The following is a 26625-nucleotide window of genomic DNA, read 5'->3' as shown; positions in this document are numbered from 1 at the left end:
GAGTAAGCGTCTTTTTATTTCATGGTTGCAGTCACCATCTGCAGACCAGACCACCTGACCTGCCGCTTGAGAAACCTGTATGCAGGTCAGAAAGCAACAGTTAGAACTGGACATGGAACAACAGACTGGTTCCAAATAGGAAAAGGAGTGCGTCAAGGCTGTATATTGTCACCCTGCTTATTTATTTCTGTATGTATCTTTTATTAAAAAGGTGAGTAATCATGTCATACATACAGTTTTAAAACTGTGTTTTTCATCACTTTATCTTCTGAAAATGGCTTCTCAATTTTTAAAAGAAGTTGTGTTTCTAAGTTTTTAGTGAGTAAAAACTACTCGTGACGTTAGTTATATTGTCTGACCAGCCCTTCACTTTGGGACATGTAGATGTTTTTCCTTTTCTCCTTTCTGTCTTTCTCTTACTTGCTGGTGAGAGAAATCTTGCTTCTGGTCCAGATTCATTCTGCTTTCTGTGCATTTATTCTATGAAGCCTTCATGTGGCCTTCTTTGCCGCCGTGGGGCAGGCTGCTGCTGTGGCACGAACACAGCGTCACCTTGTTTGCTCAGTGTAGGGAACCATGTCTCATGCGCAGCTGCCTTTCCAGCGTGTGGCTCTGTGCCTGCACAGAGGGTGTTCACTAAAGCATTCTTGTTGCGTGGAGGAAGTGGAGAGAGCTCTGTGACAAGCGTTTAAGTACTGTGTCTTGGGACCCAGGATATCAGAGTGAACAAGACGCAGATTGCAACTGAAGTGGATTGCCATTTCCTCCTCCCGGGGATGCTCCCGACCCTGGGATTGAACCTTGGTCTGTCGCATGGCAGGCAGTCTCCTGCACTGCATGGATTCTTGACTGACTGATCCACCAGAGAAGCCCCTTTACTCGGACATGTGTGACAGAAATAGCAGCCTCCTATAGATCAGAGGTTGCAGGCCTATTCTGTGAAGGAGAGTGTTTAGAGGTGGCCGGCCTCTGCGTGTGAGGATCAGTTAACAGGAACAGAGGCACACAGTAGGGCAGCAGCAGTCTCAATGGCCCCCAGGGCAGCTGCTGGGGAGACCCGCGCCCGGCTTCTTTTAGCACAGCCCACTGGAAGAGCCGGCGAGAGGCTCCTGTTGATGGCGGCTCCCGTTCAGGGTTGTGCACCAGTGTGGCTGGTTGGGGCGGGTCGCTCGTTGTCCAGTTCACGCTGTTTTGCTCTTTTAAGTGACTGGGCTCGTTTGAACCTCAGTTTAAAATTTTGTACCTGAATGTAATATGGCATTGCACTTAGTGATTTTAGAGGCCTGAAGGTCTTTTAGGACTGGGTTTGGGGCAATAGGAAATATAGGCCCAAATATTCTTGGTCTGTGCTTTGCACATTTTAAAATGTGACTAAATAAGGGTTGCAGCCATGGAGAAGGCTTTCTGCTGTTCACTGGCGTTTGACCCTGCCAGCTGCTCATGCTGTCAGTGACGCCACTGAGAAAAGAGAAAAGTGAAGGGTGAGTGGCTACCCTCTTGGTCAGGCACATAGTTTAAAGAAAAATGTTGTCTGTCTTAGTAGAGCTATCTTAGAGTTTCATATAGCTGTCTTTTTCTTTTTTATTATAGGGCCAGCTTTCAATGTTGCAAGAAAAAATAGACCATTTGGAACGTTTGCTAGCTGAGAATAATGAAATCATCTCAAATATTAGAGACTCGGTCATCAATTTGAGTGAATCTGTGGAGGATGGTACGAAAAACTCAAAAGGCAACTTCAGCCACGGTGCTGGCTCTCCTCTTCTGCCAGCGAAACATTCGTCCCTCACAGTTGACCCTGGAGACTGCCTGTTTGCTTCACAAAGTGGAAGTCACAGTTCAGATGTGCAGGTAATGTATGCATTCATTAATAAGCACTGGGATTTGATTTGTTTTTGTCTTTTTAGATTTGATTTGGTACCTGTTTATAGTTGCTAAATTCTTTGGACGACAGTTTCTATTTTTGTAAAATCATTTAATTGGTCACATGATCATTGATGTTCTTTTTAGTGATAAAATTCTGTAATTCTGTGTTTCTCCTAGTTTGTCTTTGTTTTATACTGTGTGACTATGGCCTTTTCTGTGTGCTTCTTAGGTTTTATTTTCTATATTAGTTGAAGACCTTTAGAGGTTTAAATCTTGGCAAAGAGAATTTTTCCCCCTTCCTTTAGAGATTACAAGAAAAGCCCTACTCTTTCTGTATATCTGTTATACATCACAGGTCTCACACAGTGTACTGTTGCCTTCTTTTTACTGCATATGCCTGTGTGCGAGGGGAAGGGAAGAGCTCTAGGGCTGTCCAGGATGGACGGTGCGGGCCACCTGTGGTTGTGCGGCATGCCAAGTCTGGCGAGTCTGAGTTGAGATATGCACTGATATCCACACAGAGTGTTGAAGATTTAGTGTGGAAAGAAGAATGTAAAATATCTTGCTTATTTTATTTTGATTATGTATTGGGATGGTAATATTTTGAATATATTGGGTTAAAATATATCATCAAAATTAATTTCAACTATTTTCCTTTTTTTGGTTTAGTCAGAGCTGTATTTTAAAAATTAGTTATGCAGTTATTTAAAAGGAAGTTGATACATATTTCCCTAAACATAATCAGTTTAGGGAAATATATATTTATATACATAAATATATATACATATATATATTATATATATATAAAATAAATCTATATAAACATATACACATATCACATATATGTATACATATGATACATGCACACATGTACAGATACATGTATATACATGTGTGTACACACACGTGTGTGTATGTGTACGCGCGCGCGCGTGTGTGTGTGTGTGATGTTTAGGGATATATATTTCCCTAAACATGATAAGTTTGACCATTTTCATGAGATATTCTCATTCTCTTTATGATCTATAAGGCTATTCATTTTTCTGATTGATTTCCTTTCTTATAAAGGATTTATTTATGAATTTCAGTTTGATCCTGTTTTTATTTCTACTATTTTTAGTTTGCTGCCCAGTAATATTTAAGGCTACTTTCAGATAATAATTACTGGATTTTAATTTTGAGATATTGCATTTTGGATTTCAAATAACTTCTATCTTTCATTTATTTATTTGTTTATTTTTTACTATCTAGGTAGTATGATTTTATTTTCTTTACACTTTTGCATTTATTTACAGAGACTTTCCTCTACCCTGGATTCTTTTTTTTAAAAATGAAACAAAGATGAATGTTTTTAATGATAGAAGGTACAATTCACAAAGAAGATAGATGACATAAATCATTAGGCACCTTAACAATAAAGAAGCAAAGATGTGTAAAGGAGAAATCAGAAGAAATATGAGGGAAAAGAAAAATATAAAATCATAATGAGATGTGCTAATATTTCTCTGAGAATATCAAGTGCAGAAAAAATAAGAATAGGAGCATCTTGAATGATGTCATTAATAATTTAAATATAATTGATTTATGTTTAATTCAGTTCAGCTTAGTCACTTAGTTGTGTCCAACTCTTGGTCACCCCATAGATTCCAGCATGCCAGGCCTCCCTGTCCATCACCAACTCCTGGAGTTTACTCAAACTCATGTCCATCAAGTCAGTGATACATTCCAACCATCTCATCCTCTGTCATCCCCTTCTCCTGCCTTCAGTCTTTTCTAGCATCAGGGTCTTTTTAAATGAGTCAGTTCTGCGCATGAGGTGGCCAAAGTATTGGAATTTCAGCTTCAGCATCAGTCCTTCCAATGAACACCCAGGACTGATCTTCTTTAGGATGGACTGGTTGGATCTCCTTGCAGTCTAAGGGACTCTCAAGAGTCTTCTCCAACACCACAGTTCAAAAGCATCAATTCTTCAGCACTCAGCTTCTTTATAGTCCAACTCTCACATCCATACATGATCACTGGAAAAACCATAGCCTTGACTAGATGGACCTTTGCTGGCAAAGTAATGTCTCTGCTTTTGAATATGCTGTCTAGGTTGGTCATAACTTTCCTTCCAAGGAGTAAGTGTCTTTTGATTTCATGGCTACAATCACCATCTGCAGTGATTTAATTAATTTATATTAATCATATCCTGCACAAATATATTTAATGTTTTGTATTTCACACATTGGTTTTAGATGTGCATGGGACATTTAGAAAAGCTGGCAAAAAGGTAGACATAACTAAATTTCAGAAAGTAGAATTCTTTTTGTGTGTGTGTGTGATTCAGTTATATGTTATTTGTGAAATTATTTTCCATTATAGGTTATTAGAAGATACTGTCGTTCCCTGTGTTATACAGAAAACCTTTGTTGCTTATTGCATATCTATTTTTTAAAATTAGAAACCTAGCATTCTATTCATACTAAGTCAAACAAGTGGAATCAAAATGTCATAAACTTTTTAGTTAGGCAAAGATTCATAAGTTTTCTAAAATACATACATGTTATTCATATATATATATGTATACAAAAGCTTTTCTAATATGCTTGAAAAAGGCTTGAGAAAGAACCTTAAAAAAACCCAAAATTGATGGAGAAATTGGAAAACATGAACTAAGCTAAGTGGGAACACTGAGCATGAAAAAGTGAAATGAGCTCGAGAAGGAAAAGGCTCTCAGACAGTCCGGCTGCTTTTAGACAGGACTGCTCATCAGAAACCTATCTGGACCTCTGGCAAAAAAGCAGTACCTGGACATTTGTATTTGAAAAAGATACTGAAATAATTCTGCTGGGCATCTAAATTTCAGAAAGTGATTACAGGTCTTTCTATTAAATGGCAGCTTTGGTGACACAGAATTCCGCCTATGGTTTTTCTGTTGACCAATCATGATACAGTGGTACTGAGTGAGCAATAATTACGTCAGCACAATAGTAAAAGATGTTTGTTAGTTCTCACCATCAATTGCCAGACAAAAGATAAAATCTGTGCAAAAAATTGGGTAGGTTACAGTTGCGAGGTATAATGGGAGCTTGGTGAATCCAACAGTGTAAGGTGACCGCGTGCAGTTTAGGGGTCAGGCCGAGTGACGTGCTGAGTGGAAACGCACACCCACACGTGTTTTCGTCTGCTAAGCCAGGCTGTGTCTTTTGGTTGGTGCATTTATTCCATTTGCATATAAGGTAATTCTTGACATGTAGACCAGAGTTCGATCCCTGGGTTGGGAAGGTCTCTTCTGGCTTGTAGAGCTTCTGTTGAGAAATCAGCTGGTATCCTGATGGGAATTCCCTTGTGTGTTATTTGTCATTTTTCCCTTGTTGCTTTTAATATTTTATCTCTGTCTTTAATTTTTTTCAGTTTGATTACTATGTATCTTGTTGTGTTCTTCCTTGGGTTTATCCTGCCTGAGACTCTGTGCTTCCTGGACTTGGTTGATTCCTGTATTAGGGAAATTTTCAACTATTACCTCTTCAAATATTTTCTCAGGCCTTTTCTTTCTCTCTCCTCCTTCTGGGATCCCTATAATGTGAATTTTGGTGCATTAAATGTTGTCCAGAGGTCTCTCAGGCTGTCCTCATTTCCTTTCATTCTTTTTTCTGTATTCTGTTCTGCAGTAGTGATTTCCACCATTCTGTTCTCCAGGCCATCTATCTGTGCTTCTGCCTCAGTTACTCTTCTCTGTTCTTTAGTTCTTGTAGTCGCTCAGTCACGCCCGACTCTTTGCGGCCCCATGAGCTGCAGCGCGCCAGGCCTCCCTCCCCAGCTCCCGGTGTCCACCCAGAACACGTCCACTGTAGGTCTTTGGTATATGCTGTTTGCATCTTCTCAGTCTTTGCCTCCATTCTTTTCCTGAGATCCTGAATTATATTCACTATCATTATTCTGAATTCTTTTTCTGGAAGGTTGCCTATTTCCACTTCATTTAGTTATTTTTCTGGGGTTTTTGTCTTGTCCCTTCATCTGGGACATAACTTTCTGCTTTTTCATGGTGATTTTGGTTTAGTCGCTGTGGGATTGTGGTTCTTCTTGCTTCTTCTGTCTGCCTTCTGATGGAGGAGGCTAAGAACCTTGTGTAAGCTTCATGATGGGAGGGCCTGGTGGTGGAAAAACCTGGGTCATGCTCTGGTGGGCAGTGCCTTGCTCAGTAAAGCTTTAATCCAATTATCTGCTGGATTTGCACTCCTTCCCCGGTAGCCTTTTGGCCTGAGGCCAGCCAGCCCTTGGGTCTGCTGGCTCTGTGATTGGGTTATTGGGGACCTCCGAGAGAGTTTATGCCAAAGGGGACCTTCCCAGACAGCTGCTGCCAGTCCCCTGGTGCCCGTAGCGAGCCGTTGCTGACCCAGGCCTCCGCAGGAGACCCCCCAGCACTATCAGGTAGCTCTGGCTCAGTCTCCTGTGGGGTCGCTGCTCCTTTCCTCTGAGTCTCGGTGTGCACAAGGTTCTGTTTGTGTCCTCCAAGACTGAAATCTTTGCTTTCCTCAGTCCTGTGGGAGTCTTGTGCTCAAACCCTGCTGGCCTTCAAGGTCAGAGACCCTGGGGGTTCCCGTCCCTTTGTAGGGTCCCCAGCCTGGGAAGCGTGAAGCATGACGTGGGGTTCTGAACCTTCCCAAAGGTGTGGGTCACCCACCCCGATGACTTCCCTGGTGGCGCAGAGGGTAAAGCGTCTGCTTGCAATGCGGGAGACCCAGGTTCGATCCCTGGGTTGGGAAGATCCCCTGGAGAAGGAAATGGCCACCCACTCCAGTATTCTTGCCTGGAGAATCCCATGGACAGAGGAGCCTGGTGAGACACAGTCCACAGGGTCACAAAGAGCTGGACACCACTGAGCGACTTCACTCTTCACCCCGACAGGTATGGGATTTGACTTTACCGTGATTGTGCCCCTGCTACATCTTGCTGTGTCGTCGTCTTTGTCTTTGGACACGGAGTGTCTTTTTTTGTTAGGTTCCGGTGTCCTATCGATGGCTGTTCAGCACCTAGTTGTGATTTTGGTGCTCTGGCAGGAGGAGATGAGCGCATCTTCTGCTCCACCGTCTTGAACTCAGGTTTCCGAGTTCACTTTATCAGAGACATTTAAAGTATGTACTTAGCTTGCATTATATTGGTTTGCCAGAATGCTTGTTTGGGTGTTTGTAATGCAGTTGTTTCCTCCAGTAGCACTGTTCTCAGAGGGTAGTGGTGCTGAGAACTCAGGTAAGAAAGGACTCTGCCTTCCTTCAGCTTTGGATGTGTCACTCATATTTACTCCGTTCTACAAATTGACAAAGAGCTATTTTAACATTGTACCTTGGACCGGAAACTGGATCTTGGTGCAGGACCCCAAGGAGTGAATATTTTAAAGTTGGGCAAAAGGAGCTGGCTCCGGCCTTGCTTCAGTGTGGAAGCGTCCACTGACTCTTGGGGACAGAGAGCATGATATGCTCTCGAGGCCGTGGCCCACTTGTTAAGCCAGAAGCTGGTGGGGTTGGCTCTGCGTTCCAGCCTCATCAGCTAGTATGTGGCCAGGTTCAGATGGGATGCGGATCCTGGGCTTGGCTGTGTTTAGGTTTTAATTAAGTACCTTTAAAGGGAAAATAAAATCTTTTTTGGGGGTAGTCTTAAATCTGGGCCAGCTAGAAAGGAGTTGCAGAGCAGTCACGGAGCTCAGGCAGAGCGAGGCAGCAGGGCACTGGGAGCTGCAGGGCCTGAGAGGGACCCGCAGGGCTAGCGGGGACTGTCTCGTCTTCCTGCAGCTTCACAGGCATCCCTTCTTATCTTTGGGGGCATTTTATTTACGTTGTAAGTTTCCAAGTGAAAGGTATGTTATTTTCTTAAAATATTTTGTGTTCACTTTCGTATAATTTGCTTGTTATCTTAAAAAATTGTTTCGTAACCCATTTATGTATTAATTAGGATGTAATTTCTCAAGTAGTTTAAATTTTACCAAAGGAGGGTTGTATTCTTTTTCACACTTAGAATCACAGAGAGTATGAAAAGTAAGTCTTTAGGTTTGTTTGGCTTTGTTTTCTTGTAATATTTTTTTCCCCAAATGGATTATTATTTAGAAGAAATACTACGTTAGAACTTAGCAAACATTTGAACACTTAAAAGCTGAATCTCAATTTAAAAAAAATTATTTTAAACCTAGCTGACCCTGTTATAGTTTTATTTTTAGTATAAAAAAGGTAAACATACATAAGCTAAATTAAAGAATATCTATAGATCCATTTCCATTCAGATATAGAATTTAAAATATAGGAGATTGGTTGTAAAATAAAGACAAATTGTAAAATAATTTTCAGTACTTTGTTTGAAAATGCTAAAATATTTAATCATAATGAAATTTTTTGTTAGCTCTTCAGTTCCCATCCTTTTCTATTAAATTGTATTGGAAGTAAAGTAGGGGAAGAGGAATTGAATGAAGCTATTTTATATTAGGAACAAAAGAGGAATGGGGTTATTTATCTGGTTTATTATGTAGCAGAATTTTAACCTTTATTTTAACCCTTTGAGTGATGGTAAAATGTGTTCTGCCTTAGCCTCTTTAGTTAAGGTCTACAGAAGTAGCTTCATTTTTTAAATACATACATACAGAGTACAGCAACAAGTAGTTTTGAGCAAATATTCCCAACATTAAGTTTAAATTAATAATGGTTATGCATGATTAACTGGAGAAGGGAACAGCAACCCACTCCAGTATTCTTGCCTGGAGAATTCCATGGACAGAGGAGCCTGCCAAACTACAGTCCATGGGGTCATAAACAGCTGGACATGACTTACCAACACACATGCATACATAATTAAACTTAACTTTTTTTGTCTTTCTGTTTTTAGATGTTGGATGTTTACAGTCTAATTCCTTTTGACAATCCGGATGGTGGAGTTTGGAAGCAAGGATTTGACATCACTTACAAGCCTGATGAATGGGACTCTCAGCCCCTTCAAGTGTTCGTGGTACCTCACTCCCATAATGACCCAGGTAAAAGTGCACTTCAGAAATCCGGACGTTAGTAAGTCCTTGTAGGCCCAGAGTCTTTTAATGAGAATGGGGGAAACCTACTTTTCAAATTTTTGGGATGTTATTCTCTGACTTTTAACATATTTTGTATGTCACAGTGTTGTCATTTTATCAGTTTATGGGCCATTCAAGGATAATACTTGTGCACTATGAAATAGGAATAAACACAAGAAGGTCTTAGCTTTGGGAGATGAAAAGTTACATGCATTTAAGGTAGTGATAGTTCATTTTGGTTACTTCTTAAATATTGTGTGAGAGAATTATTTTATGTCCATAAACTCTGCATTAGAAAATGCAGAATGCTCATGGTAAGGTTTGTATCTTTAAAATATAGAAACAGCATAAAAGTGGTTAAGAGCCTTGATTTCAAGCATGCATGGGTGTGATCCCAACCCCAACAGTGTTAGACAACTTTAGGCCAGAGTGAGGTTTTTCCCAGGTAGAGACAGGGCAAAGTATTCACTTCACAGAGTGAAAGGTTAAAGGCGTGTTGCACAGTCCAAGGACAGCTGCGGTCATCACCATTAATGTTGATATTCGTTCATGTGACACCTTTTGGTATTTATTGGGGCCAGAGATTTCTCCACCCAAGGTAGAGGAAAGTTGCTAAAATGATAATGGGAAATGTAATTCAATGCTCGTTAGTGTGAGGACTGGTAATGAGTAAGTGACCCATGAATTAAGCTGCAGGATTTTTTGAAATGTACTTCCAAAGACTTCTTTTGAAGGACTGACTGACTTATGCTTCTGTTTGTTATTTTTCTCAGTCTCACTGTTACTGTCAGAGGCACAGTATTCATTTACTACTTTGCATGTGTTTGCTCTCAACATTCAGTTCTGTCACATTCTTTTCCACTAGTTTATTTCTGTGTATTTCTTTCTACGACAGTAGAGCTTGTTACTTTATGACTGGACATGTGCTCTGGTGAAGCCTTGCACGTGTGTGTTTGCCCACGCACACTGTTTTCAGATGTGAAAGATGGTCTGCAAGATAGAGCTTGGGCGCTGAAACGTGTGCATCTCTAGGGTACTGCAGTAGTTAGTGTGAGAAGTGTTCCATATATATATATGAACTCAATATTCTGAAAGTTTGTGGTGAGCGGTCGCTGCGCACCGGCTTCTGATTTGGCCCCTTGTCTTTGGTCTTGATGTCTTCGTCTCGCTCTATTTGTCTCATTCACATTTCCTCTTATGTGTTTTAAGTCGTCACCTCAGCAGGTAAAGAATCCGCCTGCAACGCAGGAGACACAGGTTCTGTCCCTCAGTTGGGAAGATCCCCTGGAGAAGGAAATGGCAACCCACTCCAGTGTTCTTGCCTGAAAAATCCCGTGGACAGAGGAGCCTGGCTGACTACAGTACAAAGGGCCACAAAGAGTCAGACACGACTGAGCGGCGAAGCATGCAAAAAAGCCCCGCCGTGTCGAGGCTGGAGAGGTTGGGGCCAGCCTGAGTGAGGCAGCCCTCCAGGTGTCCTCGGGCTTGCTTATTTGTGTATCTATGAAACGGAGGTCGTGTAGGTGGGGCAGCATCTTAAGCGAGATTGAGTTAGAAAGTAGATGCAGAAGGTGATGAAAATCATACCTAATGAAAATTTCTTTTGCTGTTTATTTACCCACTTGAGCACCAGATGAAATAGTACATTTGCATTTAGGGGACACTTATGAAGGACATACTATCTTCATTTATATTTGGATTCACTCATTGAGGTGAGGCGCTCACACTTCACGTATGGGACCTGAGACCGTAGGACTGCAGATTTTTTTTTTTCCTATAAATCTCACTTACTCTGAAATATCCCTTCACTGAGTGAGATAGTGGCCAAGCGGGTTTTATTGTTTAAATTGTTCTCTCCTCTTTTCTCTGCCAATCATGTATAGTTTAATTCTTATCACTTAATTGGGTTTGTGATGTGATTCCATTATGTTTCCATAATTCCAAATCCATAATAGGAGTTCCAAGGAATTCCTTATAGGTTTATAAATACACTTACCAGTGTGTTTCACAAGACCTCCTCATGTGAACACAACTCTCCTTTCTTTTTTATTTTTTAGAGACCTTTATTATCCTTTCCTCTTTTCTGCCATCCTCAATTTCCACTGATCTCATTTCATGTTATTCTATAATATAGGCTCTTAACTGAAATAATAAAATCTGTAGTTACCAGGCAGTGTGCCAGATGTTTTATAAACAGCTAATGCTGACAATAACTTTTGAAGGTTAGTGCCACTGTTCATGATGATGGTGTTACCAGCTTGCCAAGGTTACACAGGCAGTAAGTGGCACCAGAGTACTTCCCTGTTGGTTTCCCTGGATCAGCAGAGTGGCAGAGAACATGGGTCTCTTGTTACGCGCTGTCCTCATTGCCTAGCCCCATAGCTGGCATATAGTCTTCGCTAAGTATGTGTAAAGTCTTCACTAACTTGCCTCCATGCCCCTCCACAACTTTTTCACACTGTGTGCACACACACACACTTCATGCCTGCATATCAGCACAGATACAGACTTTCGATTGGTCTTCTTACTGGAGTGTAAGCTCAATGAGGGCTTGAACTTTGTCTTATTAACCACTGGGTTGTTAATACCTCAAACAGTAACCGGCACATAGTACAGACTCATTCAGTTAAATAAGCTAATGAACAAAGGAATCTGATTCTGCGGACTCAGATGAAACAGTTGACTTATTCTTTGGCCTATACTTTTAACTGCCCTCCTTCTTGTTGTCTACTTATTTCCATTCCTTTAAACAATGGCTTCTTTAAAGTGCACTGTATAATTTTGAATACCAATAACAAATGATATTAAGCTCTTAAAGGGCAGGGACTGTCTCTGCCTTTTAAAATTTGTTTGCATTAAGCTTCCTGTTGCAGTTAGTATGTTGTTCTGTGAGAAGGCATTCTGAATAATTGTTTCTGACTAATGAATGAATCTGTCTGTTGGTATCCTAGCAACCACAGTTGAATCTTTTTGTCTTGGTGAAAGATGTTAATGACCTTTACCCTTAGGCCCTTCTCCACTTGAGTCAAAAGTAAGAGTCAGAAACAGACCTTTTAAAAGTAAAGCAATTTTTGCTATGGAGCAAAATGCTAAAGAACCTGCTGACTTAATTTTCATTACTTCTTAACAAAAATAGATTCTAGAGAACTAAATTATTCTGTAAAAAACTGAATCATTGAGATCACGAAAAACCACTCTTCAGTAGAGGAAAAGAGATGAGTATGTACACATATTATATTCCAAGTTAATGTGTGGCGGCTCTGTGATGGGAAGTATTTGTATAATACTCCTAAATGAATGTGCAGTTTACTTGTAAATGAAATTATAGAGAGCTTTTCCTTTTCTGCAGCAACAATTTAAAACAAACTTTAGCCCAGTAGTTGATTTCATCAGTGGAGTTTTGTCTGTTGGGGCTAGAAGTATTTGAAATAAATTTTTAGGAAATTCCTATGTTAAGTCACCATACTTAAAAAATTATGTTCCTGCATTGTTGTGTATGGAGATATTTTTCTTTGTGGATTGAATTGAAAAGGTACATTTCAAATTATATTTATATATTAATAAAATTTCTAACTATGTCTTCTTCCAGTACATAAGGACATGTAACAATTATCATGTAATATTTTATATGGTTTACATGAGTTAAAACAGACTTGGAAAGGAATTAAGTAAATGCTGATAATTGTGTACCGTTATGCTTTTGAAGTTTTGAATCATAGACCATGAAATTAAATGTTAGTTGATTGATACATGTTCATGTTGTATTTAATAGGCTGATTAAAACACCATTACAGCACCTTTATATCTATAATCTTAATTCTTTGCTTCCTGCTAGTTAACTGTGGAAATAGTTAATTTTCCTTCCAAGGAAAAAGGTGTGTAGAGAGAAGATAAGGTGTACTAAATGAAAAACTGGACAGCATATTGCTAGTTAAGCAATTTGTAAAATGAACATTAGAAAATAATCCCCCCATGTGGTGCGACGCCAAAACAGAGGGAAGAGTCGCGCTGGAAAATAAGTTACTTTCATGAGTTTTCGGTTCTTGTGCAGAACGTTTGACTGAAATGAGTGTGTAGGGTTTTCAGCCTTTTTTTGAAAATTAAGAGAACAATTTTTGCATTTTGTGTTATATGATAATTTGAAATGAATTTGTTTATGTATCGTTATTCTTAAAAAGTCTGTGGAAAAGAGAAATGTGAGGACGTCACAGGGTAATGTTATTTCCCAGCTCTTCTGTTCAAATGCTGTTACGCACAGTCTGGAGAGAACATTTCTGGTTCTCCGTGGGTGAGTGAACGTCCATGCAGGCGAAAGGCCGTGGGGACCGAGCTCAGGCTGCCGAAGGAGACCGCCGGGGGAAGGAGGCGGTCGGGAGAAGGCGAGCGGTGTCTGTGGCCGCAGTGGGGACCACGTGTGTTTCCCTGTTCGGTTATTGTGGGGTGGGGTGAGTTCTTTAGTTTTGGCTGCTGTCCGGGAACTCTGCGTTTCTGGGGCTGAGACACTGTGGCCCTCACTGCCGTCTTGCCTCAGGGAGTGCTGGTGTGCATCTTCCAGGGTAACCTGTCCTGCAGCCCTGACGAGCGGTGCCTGCAAACCCCATCTCCCCGGCGGGGACAGTGGGGCTGGGGCCGGTGTAGTTGCTTTCAACGTTGAACAGGTAAAAGTGGCCGAGGATGGGAAGTGGGCTCAGATTTGCCTGATTCTAAGCCCATGTCCTTTCCATTTGCTATACTGCCTCTTAAGATGCTTTCAGTTCAGAGGATGCTGCTATTCCTCTTCTTCTTGCTTTATGGGCAGTGCCTAATTCAGCACGTTTATCTGAACTTTGGTTTGTTAATAGAGTTGCCAGATTTAGCTGGGGAAAAAAAACAACAACAGGCTGCTCATTTACATTTTAACTTCCTGTAAACAATGCGTAATTTTTTACATGTGCTGCAATATCATATGGTACACACGTGTACTAAACAGTTATTATTTATCTGAAGCTCAAATTTAACCTGTCGTCCTGTATTTTATCTGGCACTCTTAAATGTTAAGAAATTTTGGCATTTGTTTTTAAGAGATCTCTACACTTGGTATATTGATATTCCTTTTTAGAGGGAAAAAAGTCTGATTGTTTGGGCTCTCACTAGACTGTATTCTTTAGGAGCACAACAGGTAGCACCTGAAATGTAGGTAATCATTAAACATCTTCCACTTCCCCTTTTTGATTACTTTTGTCTGTCTTCATTCCTGGGCGCTTCAGAGCTCACCACTATGCTGGCTATACAACTGACTGCTGGTACAATGGAAATTTATCAAGTTCCAGGCACTGTTCTAGGTATTGTGTGTGTGTGTGAGGCGCTCAGTCGTGTCTGACTCTTGTGACCCCATAGACTGTAGCCCTCTAGGCTTCTCTGTCCCTGGGGTTCTCCAGGCACGTCTCTTGGAGTGGGCTGCCGCTTCCTGCTCCGGGAGCCTTCCCGACCGAGGGGTGAGCCCGGGTCTCCCTGCACTGCAGGCAGATGCTGTGCTGTCTGAGCCATGCTTGGAATCCGTCAATCCTGGCAGTGACTTGATGATAAAAATCGTGTTTTCACCCTCATTTCACAGATGAAAAAGCAAAGCAAGCTGAGACAGCACAGAGGGTAAGCAATGTGTCTGTGGCAGGGCCGGGTCTGAACCCAGGTGCCCTGGGTCTGGAATCAGAATTCACAACTATTTTAATATGGCCTCTTGCACGTAATACTTGTGAGACCACAGAAAGAGCTTCTAGAAGAATGGCTTTAAGTTTCTAAGCCAAAGGTCAGCTACTTTAGTATTAATCCTGTAAAACATCTTAGTGACTGTGGCTGAAGTGGACACCTCACTGCACTGTATGCTATCCTTTCTTTCTTTCCTTTTGTCCTTATTGAAACAGATGGCTTAGTCCTTAAATACGACATTAGTACATGAAACGGTGAGTGGTTTTTCTCATTGCTACATACTGTGCAATTGGAAACTGATTGAGAAGCAGTATTTTCCAGCTTTTAAATGATTTCTTCTAGAAACTTTGATAATTTGCCCCGTATTGGCTTGCTCATAACATATCCCAAGAGTAATGCCTCCAAAGGAATATTGTCTCTCGTAGATACTTTTCATTATTTCAAATGACCAAACTTTGATTGGACACCACTTACTAGTCCAGAAGTGTCCTCATTTGGTTCAGATAAAAACTCATGGATGAAATTCTTAACACAGGAGGGAAGTAACACAGGGAAGCACAGATGTAGAAAATACTTTGGAGGGTGATCTCACAATTGCAGGTGTCAGATATCAAGGTGTGCAGGCCTTTTAAAGGGCATTTAGAAAAGCAATGCAGAAAGGGGTCACATTTGGTCATTACACAGCTGCGTGTGAACCAAACCCAGCTATCCTGACAGTAACGCAAAGGGTTCTTGCGGTTTGGGTAGGATTTCCAGTGACAGCATCTTACATAGGTTAGAAAAAATGCTGTATCTCAAACAAGTTAATGGAAGTGAAGCGATATGTTTTTAAAAACTAACAGATGATTCTGAATCGGCTGGCAAAAAGGTTGGCTTATCTTGGATATCTGAGTGGAAAAGCATTTGGAGAATCAGCAGGTTTGTAAGTTTTCAAAGACTCATCTTCATTTTTGACTCTGCTTCTACTCTCTTCTGAAAATTTAATTACTCAGTTCCCCTCACTGTGCCTTCTTGGCCTCTATTTCCCTGTATTTGTTTCCACTGAGATCCATCACCATATTTAGCAGAATGCTTGCAGTGGCCTCATGTCTTGTTTTTCTCCTATTTTACCTTGTTCAGTTCAGTTCAGTTGCTCAGTCGTGTCCGACTCTTGGCGACCCCATGAATCGCAACACACCAGGCCTCCCTGTCCATCACCAACTTCCGGAGTTCACTCAGACTCACGCCCATCGAGTCCGTGATGCCATCCAGCCATCTCATCCTCGGTCGTCCCCTTCTCCTCCTGCCCCCAATCCCTCCCAGCATCAGAGTCTTTTCCAATGAGTCAACTCTTCGCATGAGGTGGCCAAAGTACTGGAGTTTCAGCCTTAGCATCATTCCTTCCAAAGAAATCCCAGGGTTGATCTCCTTCAGAATGGACTGGTTGGATCTCCTTGCAGTCCAAGGGACTCTCAAGAGTCTTCTCCAACACCACAGTTCAAAAGCATCAATTCTTCAGTGCTAAGCCTTCTTCACAGTCCAACTCTCACATCCATACATGATCACAGGAAAAACCATAGCCTTGAATAGATGGACCTTTGTGGGCAAAGTAATATCTCTGCTTTTGAATATGCTGTCTAGGGTGGTCATAACTTTTCTTCCAAGGAGTGATCGTCTTTTAATTTCATGGCTGCAGTCACCATCTGCAGTCATTTTAGAGACCAACAAAATAAAGTCTGACACTGTTTTCACTGTTTCCCCATCTATTTCCCATGAAGTGATGGGATCAGATGCCATGATCTTAATTTTCTGAATGTTCAGCTTTAAGCCAACTTTTTCACTCTTCTCTTTCACCTTCATCAAGAGGCTCTTTAGTTCTTCTTCACTTTCTGCCATAAGGATGGTGTCATCTGCATATCTGAGGTTATTGATATTTCTCCTGACAGTCTTGATTCCAGCTGTGCTTCTTCCAGCCCAGCGTTTCTCATGATGTACTCTGCATAGACATTAAATAAGCAGGGTGACAATATACAGCCTTGATGTACTCCTTTTCCTGTTTGGAACCAGTCTGTTGTTCCATGTCCAGTTCTAACTTGCTTCCTGACCTGCATATAGGTTTCTCAAGAGGCAGGTCAGGTGATCTGGTATGCCCTTCTCTTTCAGGATTTTCCAGTTTATTGTGATCCACACAGTCAAAGGCTTTGGCATAGTCAATAAAGCAGAAATAGAAGTTTTTCTGGAACTCTCTTGCTTTTTCGATGATCCAGTGGATGTTGGCAATTTGATCTCTGGTTCCTTTGTCTTTTCTAAAACCAGCTTGAACATCTGGAAGTTTACGGTTCTCGTATTGCTGAAGCCTGGTTTGGAGAATTTTGAGCATTACTTTACTAGCGTGTGAGATGAGTGCAATTGTGTGGTAGTTTGAGCATTCTTTGACATTGCCTTTCTTTGGGATTGGAATGAAAACTGACTTTTTCCAGTCCTGCGGCCACTGCTGAGTTTTCCAAATTTGCTGGCATATTGAGTACAGCACTTTCACAGCATCATCTTTTAGGATTTGAAATAGCTCAACTGGAATTCCATCACCTCCACTAGCTTTGTTCATAGTGATGCTTCCTAAGGCCCACTTGACTTCACATTCCAGGATGTCTGGCTCTAGGTGAGTGATCACACCATCATGATCATCTGAGTCGTGAAGATCTTTTTTGTACAGTTCTTCTGTGTATTCTTGCCACCTCTTCTTAATATCTTCTGCTTCTGTTAGGTCCATACCATTTCTGTCCTTTATCGAGCCCATCTTTGTATGAAATGTTCCCTTGGTGTCTCTAATTTTCTTGAAGAGATCTCTAGTCTTTCCCATTCTGTTGTTTTCCTCTATTTCTTTGCATTGATAGCTAAGGAAGGCTTTCTTATCTCTCCTTTCTATTCTTTGGAACTATTTCTATTCAAATGGGAATTCTTTCCTTTTCTCCTTTGCTTTTCACTTCTCTTCTTTTCACAGCTATTTGTAAGCCTCCCCAGACAGCCATTTTGCTTTTTTGCATTTCTTTTCCATGGGGATGGTCTTGATCCCTGTCTCCTGTACAATGTCACGAACCTCATTCATAGTTCATCAGGCACTCTGTCTATCAGATCTAGGCCCTTAAATCTATTTCTCACTTCCACTGTATAGTCATAAGGGATTTGATTTAAGTCATACCTGAATGGTCTAGCGGTTTTCCCTACTTTCTTCAATTTAAGTGTGAATTTGGCAATAAGGAGTCCATGATCTGAGCCACAGTCAGCTCCCAGTCTTGTTTTTGCTGACTGTATAGAGCTTCTCCATCTTTGGCTGCAAAGAATATAATCAGTCTGATTTCGGTGTTGACCATCTGGTGATGTCCATGTGTAGAGTCTTCTCTTGTGTTGTTGGAAGAGGGTGTTTGCTATGACCAGTGCATTCTCTTGGCAAAAGTCTATTAGTCTTTGCCCTGCCTCATTCCGCACTCCAAGGCCAAATTTGCCGGTTACCCAGGTGTTTCTTGACTTACTACTTTTGTATTCCAGTCCCCTATAATGAAAAGGACATCTTTTTTTTGGGTGTTAGTTCTAAAAGTTCTTGTAGGTCTTCATAGAACCGTTCAACCTCAGCTTCTTCAGTGTTACTGATTGGGGCATAGACTTGGATTACTGTGATATTGAATGGTTTGCCTTGGAAACGAACAGAGGTCATTCTGTCGTTTTTGAGATTGCATCCAAGTACTGCATTTTGGACTTTTCTGTTGACCATGATGGCTACTCCATTTCTTCTGAGGGATTCCTGCCCGCAGTAGTAGATACAATGGTCATCTGAGTTAAATTCACCCATTCCAGTCCATTTTAGTTTGCTGATTCCTAAAATGTCGCTGTTCACTCTTGCCATCTCCTGTTTGATCACTTCCAATTTGCCTTGATTCATGGACCTGAAATTCCAGGTTCCTATGCAATATTGCTTTTTACAGCATCGGACCTTGCTTCTATCACCAGTCACATCCACAGCTGAGTACTGTTTTTGCTTTGGCTCCATCTCTTCATTCTTTCTGGAGTTATTTCTCCACTGATCTCTAGTAGCATATTGAGCACCTACTGACCTGGGGAGTTCCTCTTTCAGTATCGTATCATTTTGCTGTTTCATAGTGTTCATGGGGTTCTCAAGGCAAGAATACTGAAATGGTTTGCCATTCCCTTCTCCAGTGGCCCACATTCTGTCAGTCCTCTCCACCATGACCTGTCCATCTTGGGTGGCCCCATAGGGCATGGGTTAGTTTCATTGAGTTAGACAAGGCTGTGGTCCGTGTGATCAGATTGGCGAGTTTTCCGTGAGTATGGTTTCAGTGTGTCTGCCCTCTGATGCTGTCTCGCAACACCTACCATCCCCTTTGGGTTTCTCTTACCTTGATCATGGGGTATCTCTTCATGGCTGCACCAGCAAAATGCAGCCAGTGCTCCTTACCTTGGACGAGGTCGTCCCTCCTGACCCTGAACGTGGAGTAGCTCCTCTCGGCCCTCCTGCACCCAAGCAGCTGCAGCTCCTTGGACCTGGGGTTGTTCCTCTCGGCGGCCACCCCTGACCTCGGATGTGGCATAGCTCCTCTCGGCAGCCACCACTGACCTCAGACGTGGGGTAGCTCCTCTCAGCCCCACTTCTGCACAGTCCATCGTAGCTGGCACGCTTCTGCACGGTCTGTTTTACCTTGTTAGTTTATCTGTTACCTGTGGCTCAGACGGTAAAGCGTTTGTCTGCAATGCAGGAGACCCGGGTTCGATCCTTGGTTTGGGAAGATCCCCTGGAGAAGGAAATGGCAGCCCACTCCAGTATTCTTGCCTGGAAAATCCCATGGACGGCAGAGTCTGGTAGGCTACTGTCCATGGGGTTGCAAAGAGTCGGATACAACTGAGTGACTTCACTTTCTTTCACTTTACACACACAGTACAGATAGTTTTGAAAACCCAGCTCAGAAAACCTTAACTTTCTTCCTTCTAAGTTTTTGGTGAGAAACAAGGATGGTTTAGAAGATTTTCCGTGTCTGAACTCACTTCTGTTTATTCAGTATCTTACTGTATTCCCTCTGTGTAAGATGCAGTGAGGCCATACCCAGCTGCCTTCTGTTCCCTGAAATTGATACATCATTTCACGGCTTAATGTCTTTTCCGTCTCCTCTTGCCTCCTTTCTCTCTAATCAAATGACGTCTAATCTAAGAATCTCTCTTCTATTCTTCTAATAGGAACGTAGCATTTCTTTATTCCCACAGTGTTTTTTTAATATTTTCACTGTAAAATGTTTTCATCCAACTTAACTTTATTGCTTTGTCATTATTAGATGCTTGGATTGTGTTTGAGTGAATAAACCAGAACAGAAAGTTAATTAAAACTCTTTCACAGTTTATCAGGGGGAAAAGTAAGGTTATTTTGTACTAGAAATATTGGAATTAAAATTAATCAGCCTATGAGTTATGGTAACATCAGTTAAAGTTGTTTGTAACCCCTTAAGTGTAGGATTGGATGTTGCAGTTGAACATTGAAAGGTTTGACAAGTGATGTAAGAAACTTGTTGATCATTTGTTAATATAGAATAACTTAATTACTAAAATAAAGGAGCTTTCTTTTTTAATGAACCCTACTACTATTTTTCAATTTGAAAATATTATGTTAAAATGGAAATAACTTGAAGCGTGTTGGATTGTTTTTCATTGTTTATTATCTGGATATATCTCAGAATCTTTTTATGTTTTCTTAACAGTTGGTACCTATTTGAGTGGAATTAATGTACTCATTAAAAAGTCATTATTGTAGCAATTAAAACCATAACAGTGTAACAATGATTTGAGGGGCATGCCTTCTTCTGGATGTGTGTATTTTAAATCATCTTAGGGCTGACAGAGCATTTATAAATATAAAACAGAAACTTGGAGATGTTGTTCAGAGATTATCAGGTTAGTATCAGGACCGTGAACGTAATAGAGCTAGTAGTATGTGGTGTCTTTGACCTTTGGTCTCATTTTCAGCTGAAGTAGTAAATTTGCATTTTTTTCTCTGCTGGCATTTTTTTCCCCCAGTCCTTTTGGCCATACAGTTCATTCATCTATCAAGCACTTACTGACCTTTTGCTGTTGTGGACTATACCGGGTGCTAGAGTCGTGAGAACTGACTTGTTTGAAGTTCAGCTTGTAGTGTTTATCTAGGCTCACTTCTAAAACTTGCATGACCTGGGGCAAAAGTACATGGAGGCCCTCAAACACTATGTTGAAACATTTAAATGTTATAAATCAAACGAACACATTGCTAAATAAAACAGATCTTTTCCGATTGCCTTAGGATATAATGGCTCAGTGATCTGGAAGGCCAAGTGAGGGTTCAGAGCGTTTGGGCTCCACTTCTGCATTGGCTGTGCTGCTGCTGTCGGGGGGCGTTGGCCTCTGGGCAGCCCGGCCCGGTCTGAACGCAGGAGGGTGCTTCTTGCGGACACTGCAGCCCTCTTCCCACACCCGTGCAGACTGCACGTCCTGGCTGCTGCCGGGCTCGCGGCCACCCGCGTGGCCACCTGCCCTGGCAGGGCTGGCCTAGCAGAAGGCCCTGGGGGGCTCACGGAGCTGGCTGCGGGGCGACCAGGCACGGGCCAAGCCCCGAGGATGCAGAAGGGCAGGGCTGTGTGCTGCAGAGCTTGCTGTGGGTGACCAGGCATGGCCAAGCCCTGGGGACACAGAAGGCCCCGGGGGGGCTCGCGGAGCTGGCTGTGGGTGACCAGGCACGGGCCAAGCCCCGGGGACGCAGAAGGACAGGGCTGGGTGGTGAGGACAGTGGCTGGGCATGGCCTTTGCCTGGTGGGTTTGTCATGTGGAAAGGGTGGGCTCAGAGGAGGAGCAGGGAGACCCCTGGGGTCCAGTGCGCAGGGCAGGCGCTCCTGCCGAGGCCCCTGGCTGGTCCTGTATGTGCCCTCTACCAGACAGACAAAGCGCTCCTCAGACGCTCAGATCCCACAAAGCGTGCAGACTGTAAGCTAGATCAGAAGTCCACAATTTAAAAAATAAATTGTGTTTTGTTAGTGAACAGTTATTAGGTGTGTATTTGCTTATGATTAAGAATAAGCAATAGTTTTCAACTGTGTTATTTTTATATTTTAGAAATTAAAATTTTTTCTGATAAAATAGTGATAGTGACTTTGAAATTATGATGGCTGAATAAAACTTCTAATTGTGTACTCTTTGTTTTTAACATTTCCCCACTTATTTAAAATAGTGATTAGCTGTTTTATGGGTGATGGTGTTGTTAGAATGAAAAAGGATAAATTGAAAGGTATTCTTAATGCTGTTCTAGCCCTGTTTCAATTTCTAAGTATATTCAAGGGAAAGAAAAAGGCTGTGAATTGACCATTTAAGTAAATCAGTTTGCATCTGAATGTCTCAAGATTATTAAATCTTGACATAGGAATGTAATTTTATATCACAAAAATTCATCCCATACAAGTTTTTATAAAATGCTATCTTTGTGACTGGTCTCATGTTAATATACAGTTGGAGTTTTACAGTAATTTAGAGAAGAAAGAGTCAATTCAGTGTAAAAGGGAATACTTGATTACCCTATTGTATAAGAGCAATAAAAGCTAATTTACTGTTATATTACTCAGTATTGAAAACTGCAAGAGGCTATCTTTCTGTTCATTCTACATTAATTGTGCTGTATTGTAGTGCTATTCATATCTGTTGTAGACGAGTTTTATGGAGCCTTTTAAGTCGACATCTCTGAGCTCGTCTTTAGGCTCACGTCAATATCTGTGACATGTTGTCTGCATGATTGTTGAAGGACGAATGAAGTGTTGAAGGCAAAATGGATTACTCAGTCACTGTGATTCCTCTATGAACACTCCCCTGATAAACTATTCTTTGAAATGGGCTGAGTGCATCACAAAATATAACTGATGAAAATAAGTAGTTGTATTTTTAAAAAGTCTCTAACTTATTAAACTTCATAAGGACCGTTTCTTCTAAATTTGCCTCTTATGCTGGTATTTCATTATTAAATTAATTGCAGAGTCATTTCACTGTTCATAGTTCTTTTCTTTAATTGAGTTTATAAGCCAAATAATGGGGATTAATTTTGACTTTTGTTAAAACTTAGGTAGAAAGTGGTAGATGTGACGTCTTTGTTGTTCAGTCGTTCAGTCGCTCAGTCGTGTCTGACTCCTTGCGACCCCAGGGACTGCAGCACGCCAGGCCTCCCCGTCCTTCATCATCTCCCAGGGTTTGCTCAAATTCATGTCCATTTAGTTGGTGAGAAAATCCGACCATCTCGTCCTCTGTCGTCCCCGTCTCCTCCCGCCTTCAGTCTTTCCCAGCATCGGGGTCTTTTCCAGTGAGTTGGCTGTTCGCATCAGGTGGCCAAAGGATTGGAGCTGCAGCTTCAGCATCGGTCCTTCCAATGACTGTTCGGGGCTGTTTCCTTTAGAATTGACGGGTTTGATCTCCTGCAGTCCAGGGGACTCCCCAGGGTCTTCTGGAGTCCTAACCACTGGACTGCCGGGGAAGTTCCCTTCGGGCTCCACTGTTAGTTCTACGCATTTACAGTAACTTCCTCTGCTAAAGTCTTGAACCCCTGAAATTATCCGTGAAGATTGGAGTCAGTACGCCCCCAAATCCTGTTGCATTGATATTTTGACCTCTTCCCATGAATTGCAGATGTTAATGCTGCTGCTAAGTTGCTTCAGTCATGTCTGACTCTGTGCGACCCCGTAGACGGCAGCCCACCAGGCTCCCCCGTCCCTGGGATTCTCCAGGCAAGAGCACTGGAGTGGGTTGCCGTTTCCTTCTCGCAGATGTTAATAATGGCATCTAAAATGGTCAGTTTTTTCCAGAAGTTTTTCAATTGACTTGGCTCTGACCCATCAGAGAAATCACCATCTACGACAGCTGTATAGTCTCACGGAAGGTGTTTCTCAAAGCATTAGACTTGAAAGTCAAAGTTAGTGCCTGGTCCATGAGCTGCCGAATGGATGCTGTATGAGTGGGCATGAAACCACTGTGAATGTGGTTGTGTATCTCCATCAGAGATCCTGCGTGACCAGCTGACCATTGCGAATAAGCAGGACTGTTTTGAAAAGAATCTTATTTTCTGAGTAGAAGATTTCAGTAATGGGCTTAAAATATTCAGTACATCCTATGGTAAACATACGTGCTGTTATCTAAGCTTGCTCTTCCATTTATAGAGCACAGACAGAATAGATTTGCATAATTCTTAAGGGCCCTCGGACTTTTGGAATGGTAAATGAGCACTGGCTTTAACTTCAAGTCACCAGCTACATTATCCCCTAACAAGTCAGTCAGCCTGGCCTGTGGGGCTTTGCAGCCAGGCATTGATTTCTCTTTTGTAGCTAAGAAAGTCTGAGATGGCATCTCCCTCCAATAGAACGCTCTCTCATCTGCATTGCGAATGTCCTGTTCAATGCAGCCACCTCCATTCCTGACCTGAGCTAGGTTTTCCTGGGTAACTTGCTGCAGCTTCTACATTCGCACTTGCCGTTTCCCTTGCTGGTGTACTTGTATGTTACGGAGACGGCTTCTTTCTTTGAACCTCGTGAACCAGCCTCTACCAGCTTCAGACTTTTCTTCTTTATCTTCCTCAACTCTCTCAGCATAGAACTGGGGAGAGTTAGGCCTTGGTCTAGGTTTGGCTTTGACTTAAGAGAATGTGTTACCAGTTTGATCTTCTATCCAGACCACCAAAACTTCTCCATATCAGCAGTAAGGCTGTTTAGCTTTTTATTGTTCATGTGTTCATTGGAGTAGCAGCTTTCATTTCCTTTAAGAACTTTTCCTTTGCATTCATCGCTTGGCTATTGCAGGGCAATTCATCTAGCTTTTGGCCATCTTGGCTTTCAACAAACTTTTCTTACTAAGGTTAATCATTTCTAGCTTCTGATTAAAAGTGAGGGACATGGGAATATTCCTTTCACTTGAATACTTAAGAGGACATTGTAGGGCTATTAATTGGTCTACTTTCAATTTTATTTTGTCTCAGGGAATAGGGAAGCTGGAGGAGAGGGGGAGATGAAGAATGGTCTTTAGAGCAGTCAGAACATTCAATTCACTGTCTTATACAGCTGTGGTTCGTGGAACCCCAGAACAATTGCAGGTGTAACATCAAGATCATTGCTTACAGTTCATGGTAACACATATGATTACCATTAAAAATTTTAAAATAGAATTACTGAAGTGTGACAGACACATAAAGTGAGCAAATGCTGTTGGAATGATGGCACTGATCTATTTGTTTGACAGAGGGTTGCCACAAACCTTCTATTTGTAAAAAATGCAACATCTGTGAAGCAAAACAAGCAAAGTGCGATAAAGCAAGTTATGCCAGTACTGGGTTAGGCTCCATTCTCATGACATCATTTTATCTTCATCACCTCTTTAGAGACAAGGGAAGTCGCTCAGTCACGTGAGACTCTTTGCTATCCCATGGACTGTAGCCTACCGGGCTCCTCTGTCGATGGAATTTTCTGGCAAGAGTAATAGACTGGGTTGCCATTTCCTTCTCCAGGAAATCTTCCTGACCCGGGGATCGAACCAAGGTCTCTTGCATTGCAGGCAGACGCTTTACCTTTTGAGCCACCAGGGAAGCCCCTCTTTGGCGAAATTATGTCCAAATGCAGTCATATTCTGAAGTTACTGGCTGTTAGGACTTCAACGCATGCATTTCAAGAGGACAGATCCAGCCCATTAAAGGGACATAGAATGAGTTTTGTGCTAATGTATTGGGTAACCAGTATGGTTAAGATGTGGAGCAGTTTATTTAATTTTTAAATAAATTGTATACTTTTCAAAATTGGATGTTAGGAATACCTTTTATTTCTCCTTTGACCTGGTTTGATTATAGAGATGTGAAAAGGGTAATTAAAGGGTAATTAAAGGCTGATGATGATTATAATAATAACAGCAGTGGCAGCCACGCCATCAAGTGCTGTAGTGTGTCCTGGGCTTGGGTAGTTAAAGGCTGCTGCTTCTGCTGCTGCTAAGTTGCTTCAGTTGTTTCCGACTCTGCAACCCGACCCCATAGATGGCAGCCCAGCAGGCTCCCCCGTCCCTGGGATTCTCCAGGCAAGAACGCTAGAGTGGGTTGCCATTTCCTTCTCCAATGTGTGAAAGTGAATTCGCTCAGTTGTGTCTGACTCTTAGCGACCCCATGGACTTCAGCCTACCAGGCCTCCCCACACCTCCCCCATGGGATTTTCCAGGCAAGAACACTGGAGTTAAAGGCTGATGATGGTTGTAGCAGCAGCAGCAGCGGCAGCCACGCCGTCAAGTGCTGTAGCGTGTCCGGGGCTTGGGGAGTTAAAGGCTGATGATGGTTGTAGCAGCAGCAGCAGCGGCAGCCACGCCATCAAGTGCTGTAGTGTGTCCGGGGCTTGGGTCTGAGCACTGGATAGCTTTGTGTCTCCGGGCGCTGCATGGTGAGCAGGGAATTAGGGCATCTCCATTTCAGGATAGGGTGGTTTCTTTGCTTGTCCTTGGGAATCTGGGTGTAGATCCTGGCCTCAGTGCTCTGGGGCAGGGTCCGGGTTCATTCCTTTGTTAAGCAAGACGGAATTCTGTGTAAACCACTAATTCCTAAGGTATTTTTGAGTTTTCTGTAGGTACAGGCTTTTTACTCAGTATGGAAACGTTGAATTATTCAGGTGGTATTCTTTGGTGACAAACTAGCTTAAAAATGTCCCAGATCAAGAAAGTTCTTTAAAGACTATTCTAAACTATATCCTATCTGGCTCATAGCTCCAATAGCCATCACTTTGTGGGTGCTCAGTAAATAACTGTAGAATGAATAGATTTCAGTTAGAGCAGAAGGGACAGAGACAGCCACAGCGGCGGTGCCCAGTAGAATCTAGGGTCTGCATTGTCCAGAGCACATCGCCTGCTCAGCCCTGGCAAGTTCCTGTTAATTGTTTTGTCAACAAATACAGTATGCATTGAATGTTCACTTGATTGTAGACAGACAAAACTAGTTGGACCCTTTGTATTTTAGACCTCCCACGTGTTTGAGACTTGGAAACAATGGA

At 42.0% G+C, this 26625-nt stretch overlaps 1 protein-coding gene across 1 annotated transcript in view; it reads left to right on the top strand.

Moving 5' to 3' along the window:
- The first annotated feature begins 1536 nt into the window (after positions 1 to 1536).
- The window catches only part of MAN2A1 (mannosidase alpha class 2A member 1), a 157817-nt gene continuing 132728 nt past the window's right edge, over positions 1537 to 26625 (top strand). Inside the window, exons 1-2 of the mRNA XM_040239693.1 lie at positions 1537 to 1848; positions 8716 to 8860. Of these exons, the coding sequence (XP_040095627.1) occupies positions 1603 to 1848; positions 8716 to 8860 (391 nt within the window). The 5' untranslated portion in view covers positions 1537 to 1602. The remainder of the gene's footprint in view (positions 1849 to 8715; positions 8861 to 26625) is intronic.

The sequence above is a fragment of the Oryx dammah genome, unplaced genomic scaffold (genome assembly GCF_014754425.2).
Source record: "Oryx dammah isolate SB20612 unplaced genomic scaffold, SCBI_Odam_1.1 HiC_scaffold_5, whole genome shotgun sequence".
NCBI lineage: Eukaryota > Metazoa > Chordata > Mammalia > Artiodactyla > Bovidae > Oryx > Oryx dammah.
The sequence above is the reverse complement of the archived record's forward strand: the minus strand, read 5'-3'. Positions and strand labels throughout refer to the sequence as shown.